Here is a 16,888-nt window from a genome sequence, read left to right on the forward strand (position 1 = left end):
AGGATGTATTTGTGGAAGAAATCACACATAACAGGCAAAGGGGCACTTTTCAAGTGGTTCACAACCACTTTAGATGTTGCCCAGCCACTCTTAACCCTTGGTCTCGTCTACTTTCCATCACCTATACAGGCTTCTTTTCTGCTCTCCCTCACATGCTGCCTTTCCTGCATACACAATGCAAAAATGCTTTGGCTATTTTCAGTTTTCAGCTTAAAGATTAGAATGCCTAACACTCACATGCACCATTCTTCTTACGGGTACACTTCTGCAAATTGGGCATTTCACTGTTATTGGATGTGCATCAAATCCAGTGACACAACATGAAGGGGAAGTTCTCAGTAACACCATTTTTATTGCCAAGTTCCATTTACAAAGAAAGATCAATTGTTCATTCTTGCCCAGGTTTTCCATAGCCATGACATATGATTAATGCCAGCAAATACAAACTCAGCTATATAAATCTGGATTTCAGAGACATACAAGAATGCTTTCTAATTTCACTCCCTTCCCACTTATTTACATTTTTTCTTTAAATTAACATAATATATTGTCACATTTACTCCAAATTTCTAACATAACTTACATTAAATAATTAATACTTATTGCCTGTAGAAAAGACATTTCAGAATTCAATTCACCCCATGTTTGGGCTTTTTTCCTTTTAAATGTAAGTACATGTTCAGGACTTTTTTTTTTTTTTTTAATGAAGTACATTTCAGACATTTTTGAAATATATTTCATAAGAGGAAAGACCTTCATATTCATTAAATGCTTTACGTACTATTCAAAGCCCAGATACATTTATTATAGAAAAATACATTTCCCTTTGCACTTAAAATAATCAAAACCAGCAAAACAATTCAAAATGAAGTAAAAAGTTTGCAACAAAATATCAACACACATTCACAAATGGAGATGCCTGAAGTTAAAGCTTAAAATGCTTCCAGCAGGTCCCCTGAACTTGTTGCATTTATTCTTGGTGCTATCAATGAGCAAACCAAAGCTCCTAGAAATTCTAAGGAATTGGCAAGCTTGAAGCTATTCTCAATCCTTTTCAAAATTAGCTTCATGTTTATTGTAACTATTCCTGCCACCATTAGTCTTAAATACACAAAAACTCAGACTCTCTCCTCATAGAGACTTAAGTATCAGATGGCCATTATGTCTTAAGCTCGCTTTACATTAGTGTGGGTACCCATAACCAAAGTAGCAGAAAAAAAAAGATGAAAAAGTCTATGTATCTTATGCTCTTAAAAGAATCCTGGGAACACTATGTACTAGCCTGAACTTCGTATCATCGAGTATTCTTAGTTGCTTGCTTCTTAAGCCCTTTTTAGTTACCTTTTTAAATAAACACACTCCACACATTCATTGAGGCTGAGACAGTCACAACAATGACAAGTTTTTCATATTCATTAAGAATTAACAAATTCTAGTTAGCAAAACAATAAACAGATACCGCCACAGTGCACGTTTATTAGACATGCAAAACTTAGCTTTACATTTTTAAAGACATTAGCAAACCTAAAATAAATTTTAGATCATCTTGCAAAACAAATCAAGTTTAAGCAATGTGCAGACCCTTAAAAATCTGGAGAGATCAAAATAGGGAAAATTCTGTACAAATGTAATATAAAAATATTTTTCCATATGAAAGAACCTTCTGTTTGAGACTCAATTCAGACTTGCATCTCCCATACCTCTTGCTGCTCAAATAACCCTGAACAACAGAACCCCCCCGAGCATTTTCCCCTGCCCACCTCCTGCAAACCCCCACCCTGCACACCCTGCCCGGATCACCACCTGCTTTGCAGGAGGCAGTGAGGGTTGGTACGCGTTTGGGATTCATGCTGCAAACATTGGGAAACAACAGAGCAGAGCAGGTGAATGCAGGAAAACCCCTCAAAGTGCAGTGGCCAGGTGAACAATACCCCAAGTTAAGCCAGAGATGGGTAAACAGTGATGTACCCAAAGGCTCTTTCAAGAAGACAGACAGAAGAGCTCTGAACTTCCAAAATACATAGAAATGCCTAAGGTTTGGTTGTCTGAAAATGAGTAGGAAACTTAGCAAGGAGACATACCACTTTTGAGGCAAAACGCCCAGATCCCATTGATGTCCCGATTGGCTGTCTCTTCCCAAATCTCTGATTCAGCTGTAGGACCAAAAGACTAAATTTCCTAGCTGACAGCTACCTGTGCAATGCTCTTCTAAAAGCGACTCCCCATTTAACTCAAGCTGCTTAGTGAAGACAACATGTGAATACTTAGCAAGATTTTTTTTCTTGGAAGAGTAGGACATAAACATCAACAAAACTTCATTAGGCTATGGTGTATTTACCTGCAATACCTGTGCAGAAAAGAGTGACACATTACACGAGCACAGACACCCTGTGACTGAAGTGCTAAATGTCATGGAGTGGCTTCACACTTACAGTTTGACCTGGTTGGCTGATAGCTTACCCATGTCTTCAAGCATACAGTTTTACATTTCATTTACTTCATGAGGAAAAATAAGTCCATTTCCTACCAGTAGCATGACAATCAGTTGCCAGGCAGGTTTTGAACTCCTATAGCTCAGTGGTAACCAGCTCATCGTAACCAGCCATGGCCTCTTGCTGCACGCATGGCAATTCTAGCTACTGGCATCTTACTGCAAAATAAGAAAAAAATCTCAGTAACTTCAATCCTAAGGATTGCTGATTTTGCTGGAAAGTACTTTAACCATCAATTTTAAAATTTTACCAACAAAAATACTTCAAATCCCCAGAAGAAAACATTATTTCCCCCTGTATTCTGTTGCTATGGGGGCAAAGAGCTGTATGACTGACCTAAACTTGTAGGACACTGACTTAAACTCTGAATAGTAATGAGCTTTGAGTTTTAAATTCTGGAGAAGCAATAAAGGTCTTTAAATGCCACATACCTGTACTTTAGCAAGAGCATTTCAAGACAGTAAGTCAATTCTGGAAGATATTAACATTTTTTCTTCAAGTGACTTCAAGGAAAATTCCAGCTGTGTTGTAAAGCAAAGAACACTGAGGTGTCACTTTAACAGGTGTAATTTTATATTTTAAACCCAGCTTAATTTAATGAACAAAATTCAGAACGTTAGTTTATCATGAATTAGCTGCAAAGAGTACAAACAAGGTCAGTCTTTACAGTATAATTCACAATTTCACATGAAACAGTCTCCAGTATTAGTATACATATGACTACATTTCTAGTGAATTTCTTAATCCACATAGCTCATAAAAAATAGTGCAGGAAGATAAATGTTTGGTTTATTCCTGTACCAAAGAATTTCTGCAAAAGCCAATTCTTGCACACAAGTTTTGCACAGCAAACATTACTCACTAGCAAGGCGGACGTTAGAGCTGGCCACTAATGCTTCCTTCCCACTCTTTTCTTTACCAGATTGCCAAACAGACATCCCATGTGCCCTTCGCAAGGAAAAAGCACAAGTCTCATCCAGTGCTGTCCATGGGATGACAAAAACAGAAAGGCGACCTGCAAGAGGCAGACACCTCACAGTGACAGCAATACATAGCTAAACAAGTTAAACGAGTAACATCCTGGTAAAATTTAATAAAATGAGACTGAGCACAAAATAATGCGGTAACATTTATTATGCCCTGGTGTCTTTGGTGCATCTCCTCAAAAAAAAGGGAATAACAGAACTGTTTTATACGATAGAGTATGGCTGAAGGTAAGGCATAGCCTCTACAAACACGCTACGAATTCATCACACAAAATTCCAGCATTTTGCTCTGGACCATTAGTGAATTTATTTCAGAGCGATTCTTGTTTCCTTCCCTTCTCTCTGCAGCATTGCGCTGAATTAGTGAGCCTTCTGAATGGTCAGTCATTTAGCTGTTGTTCTCAGCTCTAACTTGGTATTTGGGTTTGGTTAAAAAGAAGGATGCTACCTTGACTCAAACTGACTTTTGTTTAGATAAGAAATTGTATTTGTGGCTGAGGTGCTGATGGTTGGTTAAGTTTCCTTTTTACAGTGAAAGGGGGATAAGGAAACAGCCCTTGAGTTTTTCTGATAAGAGACAGATTATGATACTCTTCGAGGAACTGTAGATTAATAACACCATACTTGCAGAGATAAGATTGTCAGATGACATATTTCAGTAACTTCCAAACTTTTACGTTATTAAGTCTCCTAATGCAGCATGGAGAATATAAGTTGTATAATACACATATGCCTTAATATTTTCCTACTAACAGCATCTCAGTTGCTTCCTGTGAAGCTCTTGGTAGACAACCGGTCATGGGACTTAAAAGCCACTCCAAGGCAATGAAAAACAGTCGGCTTTCTTTCCCTACATCTCTTTCTTGTGCAGTATGACTCAAGGGTGAAATTATGCATGCCCTTTAAAAAGCTGCTTTGTGCATACTCCTCATTTTGCTAGAACTGAATTTTACATTAGATAAAGATAGATCAAGGCTTTTCTGTCTAAAATTAATTTTAATTAAGGGAACTAGGCCTTTACAGTTGCATTTTCTGTAATCTAGGTGAAGAGTTAAAGTTAACAACTAACAAAACACTTTCAAATTAAGCAAGGAATCATTTTTTATAATGGTCTTTAGACTATTACTGTGGCTACAGAGCAATGCAGCAACATGCTAGAGAAAGTCTAGACCGCAATAAGTTAAGCTAATAAAACATATTTATGTGTTCCTTATGCCCAAATTGCTATTGATGTCTCAGCTTGTTCAGGTATGTGTACATTAGCCACAACAGTACCTCCAGTGAAAACTCACCCCAAGCACATGAAAAAAAATTAATAGTGGCCTCAATCCAGCAAGGCCGAATTCTCCCACACCCTTAACAGTGCTAAAGACTCAGATTTCATTTTAGAGTTTGAGCCATTCTGGAATGGTCAGAATAGTGGCTAGTTCAATTGAGATGAAGCAGAAGCCACAGAAAACCAGAAAAGAACAAAGCTGCATGCAAAAGCTGATAATGGAAGAAAAAATGCTGGCTTTCAATAGCAGCCATGCTATATCCATGGTTTTCAAAGATTAAATCATTACACAGAGGAAAAGATGGAAAAACAAGCAAAGTGATACCTGCGTATTATTCAATCTCATATAAATATAATATTTAAAATCAATTCAAGCATTCCATCTGACAGCAAAGAAGAGATACGGAAGGACTGAAAAGTAGGTAAAAAACCTCAGATTCACCTATTTGATATGAAATCAATATTCACAAAGACAATCAGGAAACAGATGGCACTGATGACTGGAATACAAAGTAAAGTAAATAGTAGACTTCAATCTTTGAGAGCCAGAGAGCATTCAGTGTTATGTGCAGACCAATAATGAAACACTGCTCATCTTACTGCTAGCTTAAATGAACACACGTGGAAATTGATCAGAAAGCTTGAACTCCATTAACTTTAAATTCCATATAAAGTCAGCATAGAGCTACAAACTTTACTCCACAATCTTCCTCTACTTACTGTCAACTCAGATTCAGGATCTAAAAGGTAAATTTGGTAAGGCAAGTATAAAGTCACAAACACTTTTATATTGTAATTTCATTTAACAGTGATAATCTCCCAGATGGGAAAAAAAAATTCCTGTTCATTTTCAGACTTGCAAAGGAATTACTGGTTAGATGTGGGGACCTACTTCCTACAGGAATATGAAAAAACCCATATGCCAACAACAACAAAAAACTCTAGCCTCTTTAGAGTAAAACTGCTTCTGTCTGCTTCCAGTCGTCCTTCAGTAGAGAAGACATCATAACTCCTCAGAGGTGTAGCAATTTGACTGTCAGCAGTGAACACACAAGCTATGGCAATCTCTTAGAATACTTCTCATCCCTCTGTAGCTGGTTAAGCAAAGACTGGAAAAGTCTCAAAAATCCCTTACATTAATCTGCATAAGCAGTTGTCACATTAAATTTCAGAGTTTTACCTTAAAAAAAAAAAAAGAAAAAAAGCTTTGAGATGTATCTTGCTTTGAATAAAACCTTGAAAAAATATTACATGTGGAAAACACAATATTGAAGTTTGGAAACCTATGAATACAACATTTAAAGGGGCCAAGCCTGCTGGTATCATACAGGCCTACAAAAACTGAAAGAGATCAGGATTAAAAAAACATTCATGAATCAAATGAAAGTGGTATGTCTGTACTATAGTATATATATATTTTTTTTTCCTTGTCAGTGGGTATGTCTCCAGTTTCAAAAAAGTAGCGGTACATCATCCTGAACCAGCTATCAAAAATTTTCTTCACTTTGCCATCATACTGTAGACCTTTTACAATTAATTTAGTTACTGCAGCTGGAGCTTTATTTTTATAATAAAGTAGGTGATCTGAAGTACATTCACATTCTTGTATATCAGAAATAAGTGCGGAGATACCCAATCCAGATTTGAAGATTTTTTCTCCAGTTTAAATATGCCAAACTTCTAATGCTTGTCCTAAAAGCTGCCCACATGCTTCACCTGTGGGGCTCTTCTTGCAGACCATAGCCTCTGATGCTCCAAGAAGTATCTGCGCTCCCAATCAAGAATTTGATTCACCTTTTATCACAGTCTGCAGGTTGGCTTGAGTCACACCACTCTTCCTCTGTCTCTTTTACCATGTCAACTTCACTTTCAGATGGCAAAGGTGGCTGAGGAATGCAGGTGAATGTACGAATACTGTGTGGATCAACCGGTGGGACCAGTGTAAGTGACTCTACACTTAGTGCATCTGTGTTATCATCTGATATTAACGATATCGTGGGCTGCTGTGCAGGAATCAGGCTAGGGGACAGGTTTGCTGTTTCTATGTCACTGTTTCTTACAACATTCTTGCTAGACTTTGAGACAGCTGGAAGAGTTTCGTCAGACATCATCATCTGACCAGGAATGGTCATGTGAGGCTGCTCTGGAGCTGAAGGGTCATCTATTGAAAGAAAACACCAAGAAACAATCAATATTCCACTTAGTATAGACATTGCTCATTAAACCAGTGTACTTTGCTTATGAGTATTTAAGAATACTTGGGTGGAAAACTGTTCTATGAAGCACAATATTTAAATTATGCCAGCAATAATAAATAATGGTTCACGTTATGAACCAGAAAATCTACATCTTTAATACTGCAATAACAGCAGTATCATAAATATTCCTAGAGAAAGGAAACAGAGGGGAAGAAGAATAAGAAGAATAAGAAAGCCTCCCCAGAATTTAGTATAGACTAAAACAAATAACCACTCCATACCAGGCAGCTCTTGAGAAATAGAAAAGAAGTCCTATGTAACTAATTTTCCCAAGAGGAGACCTATTCTTACAAAGACTTGGAAGTGATTCTCTCATTCCATTCTCTGCATTCAGTTTGAAGTGACATCTTAGCCATAGAAAGTGGAACTATGTAACAACAGGAAGGAGAATTATGTGCATACTGTAACTGAAAGGTGCTGCAAAATAAACCTGTTTTTACACAGGCTTTTGTTTTACGAAATTTTGTGCTCATAAGTATGGAGCATACAACATGGAGAAAACTGGCAATAAGGCATTGCATATCACAGAAACCTGATATGCTGCTAGCCCTTCCCATACAGTGAAAAAAAACATTAACAGCTACTTGTTTTGCCATTTTTTTTCCTTAAAATCCTTGTAACTAGCGAGAGAACTGCTTATTTGGCTCAGATGGGTAATAAACAGAAAGGATCAGGGGGTACCACCTCATATGAGCAAGTATGCCCACACAATTTTATTTTTTTTTCTTTTCAGGCTAGAGTAATAGATGCCATTCAAGTTAACAGGTATCCAGCTTCAAGGCATTTAGAGCTCTTGTTAAAAATCAGCATGTGTTCAAGTGTACAGGCATCTGCAGAAAAGTCTACAAGGCAATGTAGTGAATACAGAAGCTAAGATTGTTTTTTAATGCACAATGACAACCTTAGAATATTTCTGTTTCAATATGATTCCAATTATTCCTGTAAAACAAACAAACAAAAAAGCACATGAATATAAGGAAGAAGAAAAGAAAAACAGAGCTTAGAATGGAATGGATATCAGTAAGGTATCAACAGTAAGATATCAGTAAGATAACAGTGAGAGACAGTTGTGTGTTTTTTTCTTTTTTTTTAACCTTTCTGGTAAGATAACCCCAAACAAAGATGTATTCTCACTTCAGAAAATCACTTGATTTCATTTTTTGCTGAATCTGTGGCTAAAGCTTCTCCCTTTAAGGAAAAGGAAACTTAGATTTATTTATTTATTTTAAAGAAAGCAAACTCTTTAAACAAAAAGGACATCACTAGTTATTTTTGAAAATAAGGACAAATTCAAAGTAACTGCAGGGGTTTTTTTGGGCTATCAATAAGTTTTAGTGAAAATGTGGTGATTGATAACAGGAATGTGATGCAAGGCTTGCACTGAGAAGCCCTTCCTTTTGGGAGGATGACTTCCTCATAACTTTCATTCATTGAAATTCTGACAGACATGCATGTTCTTCTGATATGATATATATGATATAAATGATATATATATATCATATATCCTTCCACGTAGGATATAAATGACTGTTAAAGTGGCTCCCTTCTCAATACAACAAAGCAAACAAATATTTGAAAAATGACTACATAAAAAAAAAATCTGGTGTTGATAAAGTTTATATCTAAAAGTCTGAAAATGCATTCAGAAAAAAAGATAAAAACATATCAGAAAATGTAAAAGCAGAACAAACTGAGCATCTAGTATTTCAGCTACAGTATTTTATAAATAGAAAATACAAAAGCAGAGCTCTATGCTATTTTGTCTGTTTTATTTATTATTGATAGCAGTCTCTCTCTCTCTCCCCTACTTTCAATATTCCATTAGTTGCTGTCAGAGCTGCTCGTTAAACGGCAGCAGGGACAGCTATGCTGTAACCCAGCACAGCGTTACTGCCAAAACAACCAGGGAGTAGCCAACTGCCACTTAGTCCTTGTAGGGGCAGAAAGCAAGTATCAATATAAAATGAGAGAAAAAAAATAATATTCTGGACAAGGTCAACAGCTCTTGCTACTGTTTTACAATATACTATCCCTTCTGGACTGTGAGAGTGGCACTTGCATCTTTGTGACCAGACTCTCAGGGATCAATGGGCACTTCAGGTGTATACTTAGCTTGAAACTGGAGCTATAAGCTTGCGCTAGATGAGTTATCTCCCCTATCTTTTGGATATAATGACAGAAAGAAATAAATAATCAGACTATAGATGAAGGAAACTAAATGGAGTACAGAGATCTAGCATCTTAGAATGATAATTTGGAAAATAAAGAGGTATTAAAAAAAGAGCACCTTCTTGATGTAGTAAGGTTTCATGTACAACATCTCCCACTTAACTGAATACATCATTTCAGAGCAATGATTACCAATAAGGAAACCTTTGAGGCTCAAAATTTGAAAGCCTTTTGAACTCAGACAATTCAGAAAAGGATCCAAATAGATAAACACATTTATGTATGACCTGAATTCTCTGAGTCTTTGAAACTGGGATAAAGAATTGAAAAGAAGATGTGCCCTAGCTGGAAAAAAAGCTCAAGAAGGGCTTATTATAAAAACATCTGTCTCTAAAATCTGGATAGTTACCAAGCTACTAATTCAAAAAAGTTTCAAGACACCCAATATACTAGGAGATTAAGTTCCTTACCCATTATTTGGAACTTCTATCTATACTGGACATAAAAATACTACGTAGCTTTCAAAAAAACTTAGACCCCTAACGCTTGGTTCCGTTCAAATTTCACTTTCCATTTCACTTTGAATAGAAGGAACAAAAAGAAATGTCATTTTCACTAATCACTAAGACATACTTTACTCTTAAATATCAAGGAGTTATCATCTAATATGGGAAAAAATATTTCTATTTACCTCTCCCCAACTCACATGCGTTTAAGCAGGAATGCTCAGGCACAAAAAAAACAAAGCCAGATATGGAATTTAAGTATCAAACAAGATTAAAAAACAGGGCATTATTTTGCAAGACACTGGACGTTACCAGCTATCTTTCAGGGCACTGTTTTGCAAGACAATGGACATTACCAGCTATCTTTGGTTGTGGTGGGCTCAGCAACCTTTTTTTTTTTTTTCCTCCCAACACTCCTGTAAAAATAACCTTGGTAACACTATAGAAGAAAATCGCTCCACTCCTGTTATATTAACTTATGTTATGATGGTCATTAGGGAAAGAAGACAGAAAAGAAAAGAAAGAGGTAAGAATGAACACAGTCTACAGAAAAATGTCTTAAACCGTACAGCAATATACTGTGAAAGGATAACAAAAATATAAGTAACAGCACACTAAGGGAAAAGACACAAAATAAAGTCTAAAAATGAGAAAGGATGTTTACGTAGTATTAACAGAATAAAAACTGCTTATGCCATGGAGGTGAAAAATATAAATTAGATTCAAGTTAACACAGGTTATGTAAGTGACAATCTAGTATGAGGTCTATTTCCATCCTTTCTGTATCTACTTCCCCTCCCCACTCCTTCAGGCAGACAATTAAACAGTCCATAAAGCCATCTGCCCAAATGTGATGACAGAAAAAAAACTAGCTTGTATCATCACAGTCCAAGGACAGTCTTATGCTGAACACTTCTTCATTTTACTTGAGTTATAAATAGATTTCCTGCTGCCAGTCAGCTACCTGCATAACCGTCCATTCTGAAGCCTGTGCTTGCTAAATTCCACTACAGCCATAACTGCCCCTGTGCAGATGAAGACATAGCTGCTTTGAAGCTGGAGGCTTGATAGATCATTTGGCAGTAAGCAGAATTTCAGTTTTTGGCAAGACAGCCAAGAAATATGGGAGAAACTGTAAGTAGGACTTTCAGAAACAGCTAATTATTGCTGCACAATTCTCCCCAAAACCAGTACAGTCAAATATTTATGATGCTTTTCTTCAGTTTCCTACCTTGCTGTTACTGCTGCAAGCATGGAAACCAAGTATGCTCTATTAACTGTTATGGGCTTTTCAAATCTTAGGGAGGAACCTGCCTGATTTGATATTGCGTGAGTTTCGGTTGCAGCTGCTGCTTGAAGACCTAAACCCAGTGTCCACCGTGACTGTCAGCCTCCGACAGACTAAACACCCGCCGTCGTCCTTTCCTGCCAGACCTTACTAGAGGAAAACACATCAATATATCATACCAAGGTTTTAACAATGAAACAAGGAAGGGAAACTGGAATGAAGACAAAGGATAAATGTTAGAGTAGCAACAAGAATAAATGACAAGGACACATTCATAACTGCTGATATCTTGCACATAATTTGACACCTGAGTCTTTTTAAGTTTTGGAATTACTTTTGCAGCTGGAAGAATTAACTCATTCATTTATTTAGGAATAAGTGAGCTTACATGAAGTTATTTTTGCTTACCTATCTAGATATGTACATAATGCAGTTTGAATTACATCTGGCAATTCTGACAGCACTTACACTGACACAGGACTGGTATGCATTTGCATTATGATCTACTCACATCCTCTAAAAACCTTAGGAAAACCTCTCCATTGCACGTTCTGGTGATAGAGTATTTTTCTGATTCCAATTGGCAATACATTACATGAGGTGCTCTCCTGAGCAGGTGACTACTTCAGACTGCTCAGCACTACTAATCTAAGATGTGAAAGTGAAGTATTACACTTGGATTATAACAAAGCCAAATGCAGCACTTTAAAAGATAACAGCAGTTAAGATGATGATGCCTAGTGTGTAGAAAGTTTTATAGAAAGAAATTTTCTAGAAACATAAATACTTCCTCAGCTAATTAGAAAATTACTCCCATTGGAGAACAGCTCGCAACACGTTTACATTACTGATCACAGAGGAAATTGTGATGGTTTCAGTAAGATGACAGGCACTGTTCTCACAGGCTCTCTGTTCTTAAGCACTCTCTGGAATACATGTATTTTATTTTATAGACTGGTATCCAATTTATTTTCTGCAACAGGGGACAGCTCTTTGTGCTTATTTTAGACCATTTCCCATTAATATCTGCCAGAAGCATGAAATATGGCTTAAGTGACATAGAAGATCAATGCTTTCTCAAGTCCTCAATATCCATTGCTCCTGTGTAAACATTTTCTTAAGTATAGAAGCCAATTGCATTTTAAAGCTTTAGGCAACTTAAAAAGTGATGAAATAAATTGTGAATGACATTACATATATATAAGACTGCTAACTTACAGTAACAGCTTCTTTATCTTAATCCTTGGCTTATATAAAAATAAGTACTTTCCAGAAGTGCATGGTTCCAGCAAGTGCAGCCAAGGCAAGACCGTATCCTAAGCTTAGAAGCTTATAAAGTCTGCCTAGCAAGACAACAGTTTTACCCTAGGCACAGCAACATTTCAAATGTATGTGTTCATTAAAAAGAGACTGTAAATACAACAAAAAATACCTAACAGGATAGCAGCATTTGCAAAACCTGGCAGTACTTTTTCTGTCATGCTAGAGACACTCCTTTCTTTGAGGGACGGCTTCTCCTTTTTCTATTTTAAGGAACAGAGGGCTAATTTTAACTGCCAGATATGCGGGAGCTGTCAGGCTTTAAAACTTCTGTGCTACAAGGTATTGTGGCAGTTACTATGTAGGATTCAGGAATTACAAAAGTTTATTTTACTTGTGACAAAGCAGTTGATGCAACTATTGTTCTCTTATAGCAAATGAAACATGCTCAGCCAAGTGGTTCTATGTTAGTTCAGTTACACTCCGTTCTTGCATTAAGACAGTGTGATATTGCTTGATGCAGGTCAGAGTGATAGCAAGGAAAATGTTTTTACAAAACACAAAATATTTTTTTACAGTAATACATTTTCAAAAGCTCTTTTATTGTTCAATATATACTATTTTTAGTGTATATATATATATATACACACTAAATTTTATATTTTATATATATTATTTTTTTTCCTCAACTAACAAATATGCAACTTGTCTTTATTTTGTTCTCATCTATCACAGTTTTATGTAAAGTCACTCCATGCTCCAAATCTTGTTCCCTGGAAGATCTCTGTGAAGATTATAAGTACCATCTCAGATATATCAAACGTTGAACAGCCTAAATCTGTCAACAGACAGCAGCTTAGGACAGTAGCAGTAATTACAAGTTTACAGCAGAAGCAGCTGTCATGGTTTAAGATGTTGTCCTTAAGGAAGATAGTTGAGGTAGTTTCCACGACATTCAATTATCCATCTCTCCTTTTTTGTTAGTTGGCCTTCTTCACTGAAGTTCTTGAGAAACCTAGCATGTTCTTCACAGTCAGCAACCTGTTTAGCTGCTAGAAGAAACATGGGAGAAGGGAAGGCAGAAGGAATAGGAAATACCTGTGTTCATGTGTGTGTTTAGAATAGAATGGGAAATGAGAAGGGACTCTTACGTGACAGATGGTAGCAGCATTCAAGTGCTACCTCGGGGCATAAAACAAATCTTGGTAACTGCTTGCTGTTAATCAGCTACTTACTTCTTCCTCCTTGAAGGAGGTGACAATGTTTCTTGTCTTGTCACTTCATATTAAGAATCACAGAATCATTAGGTTGGAAAAGACCTTCATGCAAGCCTCCTCTACTACTTCACAGCAGAATAAGGCAAGTTAGGGGAAAAGTCACCTAGTTTCACACTGAAGTAGAGAAATACAAACAATTATTTCAGTAACTCAGCTGAGTGGTCAGTAAGCGCTCATATCAAGACACTGTCACTTATTTTTCAGCAGCATACTTCTGTTCAGTCACAAGCCTGCAGAACAGTTGTCTGGACAAACCAAACAGATTCCCTCTTTCATGCTTGTGCTCCTGGCAGCAGGTTATAGTATAGACCACAATTACATATAAATACTACAGAAGGGAGAATATTCATTACAAGTTTGCATTAAACTGGTCAAATTAGTTAATGTTGAAACAATTCTCAGGAATAGACCAGAATCAGCATAAATTGCTTTGATACTTAAGATCAGCAAGAAGTGTCAAAGCACCTACACGGGTTAGAGACATCCCACTGCCCTGTCCCCCATCCCCAACACCCTGCACCAGAGCCTCGGCGATTTTGGCATCCTCTCTAGTCTGCACTAAGGACCTAGAGGCACTGTCAGCTACTCAGCTGTTACCTGTTTAAAACATTACTTGTTCAGTATTGGCTGCAACTACATTAGTAGTTCAGTTCAGATGAACAGAGCAGTTTTGAAGAATCCAAGAGCTTAGCTCAAAATTCATCCCTGCATCAGGTTAATAAGAGTTGTTGACTTGGCATTAAAGTAGCTGAAGCACATTCTCACATTAATTTCCACTGACCTTGCTGAAGGTTACTACCTACCCCCACAGTGATATGGCACAGAACTGTATCATCACAACTAGTTTTCCTAAAGCATCTATCAATGTCCCCAGGTCCTGTGCCAAAAAAAAATAATACCAAAGACTGTCTTCCTGAATGACATGTGGCATTTTGAACATGCTTCATGATGAAGGTCACACTAAATGTGGACCATTCATGCAACTGAATTGGTAAAGTGCAGACTGGAACCAGGCATTTCAAAACTTTTATTTTAAATTAAAATATGCTAGATGAGGAATTGAATACTACGAATTTACTCAGCTCTTCACAGAAGTCAGATTACATGTACTTTAAAGACCTCTGTCTGAAGTATGTAATATACTCTTGCTGCATATTACATTCTATGAACTAACATGTTGCTTATAACAGCAGCTAGAATTTTAAAACTATTTTTATTTCCTTTACCACAGTTTTCTCTTCGAAAATTGCAGACACCTTTCAGAGGATTGAAATACAGCGAAGGACATAGTAGCTGTGCCTTTCTTACACAGCTAGGGTGAAACATGTAAGTGAAACAAGTACTTTCTGTCTTTAATGCCAACCTATATCGAGACTTCTGATAAATCATACCACTTCTCTGTGTAACATCCACGTATGCAGTCTTCAGAGGGTCTGGATAACTGATCACTTGCCAGCGGAGAAAATAAAATGAGATCCCTCCAAAGTTTTCAGTGGATTGCATTACAAAAATACCTTGAATTTCAATCTAGAGTTGCACATATTTCAAGAGTATTTTCACTATATGTTAGTCTATAACAGTAATTATTGTGTTTTATAACAACTGGATGCTGGAATGCTTTACAAACTGTTCATAAACTTGATAAGCAGCTTTTGCTTACCCTTTTCCAGTGGTACTTCTTGTAAGGATAGTCACTTCAGACATAAAATGTACACTGATCTCCTGACAGTGTTCAGTGAAACTAAGGCATTTCATGACCTACAAAACACTAAATGCCTAACAAAGATTGCATCATTTCCTGTAAAACTGCAAAAAAGCTTTATCAGCATAAAACTTCCAAATGAAGGCAAAATGGTACATCTTAATGGGGGAACCATAACAACCATTTCAAAGAGTGATCAACACTGCAAGTGACTGCCAAAGTGAAGGGGCTGTTTGAGAAGTTTTTGCGAATCTATTTTTAATAACCAAAAAGAGCTAGAGTAGGGTCAGCTCTAGACTGAAAGCATTTCAATATGCACCCTTCAGAATTTACTTCTTGCTTACCCTCCAGCTGGAGGTTCTCTTTTTAAATACAAATGGTATATGAGATACCATTTGTATTTAAAAACAAATACCATTACAGGATTCCCCAGAACCACTACAGGAAAAAAAAAAAAAAAAAAAAAAAGAGTGAAGGCATTTTATTCCTCTGTGTAGTGTTAGAATCCTAAATAACTACAGCTATTTCAAAGTGTCTCATATTTGGCCTCTTGTTAAAAATTAACAGAAGTATCAGATAAGCATATGATTATACAACTGACTGAAAGCCAGTGTTGCCCAATTCATAAAGACGTTTTATGTGGAGATGAACTTATTCATTAGGGCAAACAAACAACAGCATGAGTTTATGCAAAAACAGTATTTCTGTTTAAACAAAAAACTGTTTCAAATCATATGTGCTTGGAGACAAATCAGACAACAGGATAAATTTCACCAGTATTTAAGAACACTTGATGTATACAGTGGATAAGGAGTTCCAAAAAGCTGAATAGATCATTAAAAATTGCACCACAATTTAACCAGTTTAGGTAAATGATCAGGTGATCTGAAAACAAACCCCTACCCTGTATTTAATTTGATAACACAGGAAGTTAATTTTTCAGTAACATTTACAATACTCTACATCCCTTGGTGACTACGCTGAAAATTGTGATTTAATACCTGATGGGCTCTGTGCAGCAGAAGGAGTGGAAGTTGAGCTTGCAGTCACTGAATCACAGCGCTCCGTGCTCCCACTGCCACTGGAAGGTGATGAGAGTGGTGATGGATTGTGCTGATTTATGCACTGGGCTACAGCAAAGCCTGCAAGATAGGACAATGATGTTCACCAGTTTGTAGTTAGCTTCTAAGAGTTCACCTACATGAACAAACTGAGAAATGGAAAGAGAGAATACTGCAAAGTGGTGTTAACTCCATCTGGTGGCCCAGAGGATGTACCTTCTTCATCTCAGATGCCTGATAATCTGAATGTGTCTTACTCAAAACACGCTAATTACAAGTGCTGATCAATGAACAAGGAAACACAGGTTAAATGATACAAAACATTTTACAACACAGTTTGCACAGTCAAAGCAAGTCAGTTTGGGGTATATACAACATATTACTCATGGATCACACACCTTAACATAAGGAAAACGTTTAGTTAAAAATGAACAAAAACTTTGAAGACAAAGCCTACACCAACTTTTTTACTGCAGTAGGAGCTTCACAAAATTTCAATAATCAAGTCTAATGCTGGTACTGGATTTCATCCACCTTCTCACAAACCTAACTTTCTCCAATCTGAAGACAGAACATTTATACAGTGTCTGAAAGCATTTATTCTAAAAGTGTT

The 16,888-nt window shown here is 36.8% G+C and overlaps 1 protein-coding gene across 4 annotated transcripts in view; it reads right to left on the reverse strand.

Annotated features, from left to right (window-relative positions):
- Positions 1-338: 338 nt before the first annotated feature.
- Positions 339-16,888, reverse strand: part of CLEC16A (C-type lectin domain containing 16A) — an 87,444-nt gene continuing 70,894 nt past the window's right edge. Inside the window, exons 22-24 of one of the 4 annotated variants that reach the window (XM_084295925.1) lie at positions 16,216-16,356; positions 11,002-11,121; positions 339-6,915 (exon numbers count right to left, since the gene is read on the reverse strand). In XM_084295925.1, coding sequence (XP_084152051.1) covers positions 6,545-6,915; positions 11,002-11,121; positions 16,216-16,356 — 632 coding nt within the window. In that variant the 3' untranslated portion in view covers positions 339-6,544. Of the gene's footprint in view, positions 6,916-7,913; positions 7,952-11,001; positions 11,126-16,215; positions 16,357-16,888 lie in introns of all 4 variants that reach the window. The other 3 variants (XM_084295928.1, XM_084295927.1, XM_084295926.1) reach the window with 3 other exon arrangements.

Source organism: Netta rufina (genome assembly GCF_964035555.1).
Source record: "Netta rufina genome assembly, chromosome: 15".
Classification (NCBI taxonomy): Eukaryota; Metazoa; Chordata; class Aves; order Anseriformes; family Anatidae; genus Netta; species Netta rufina.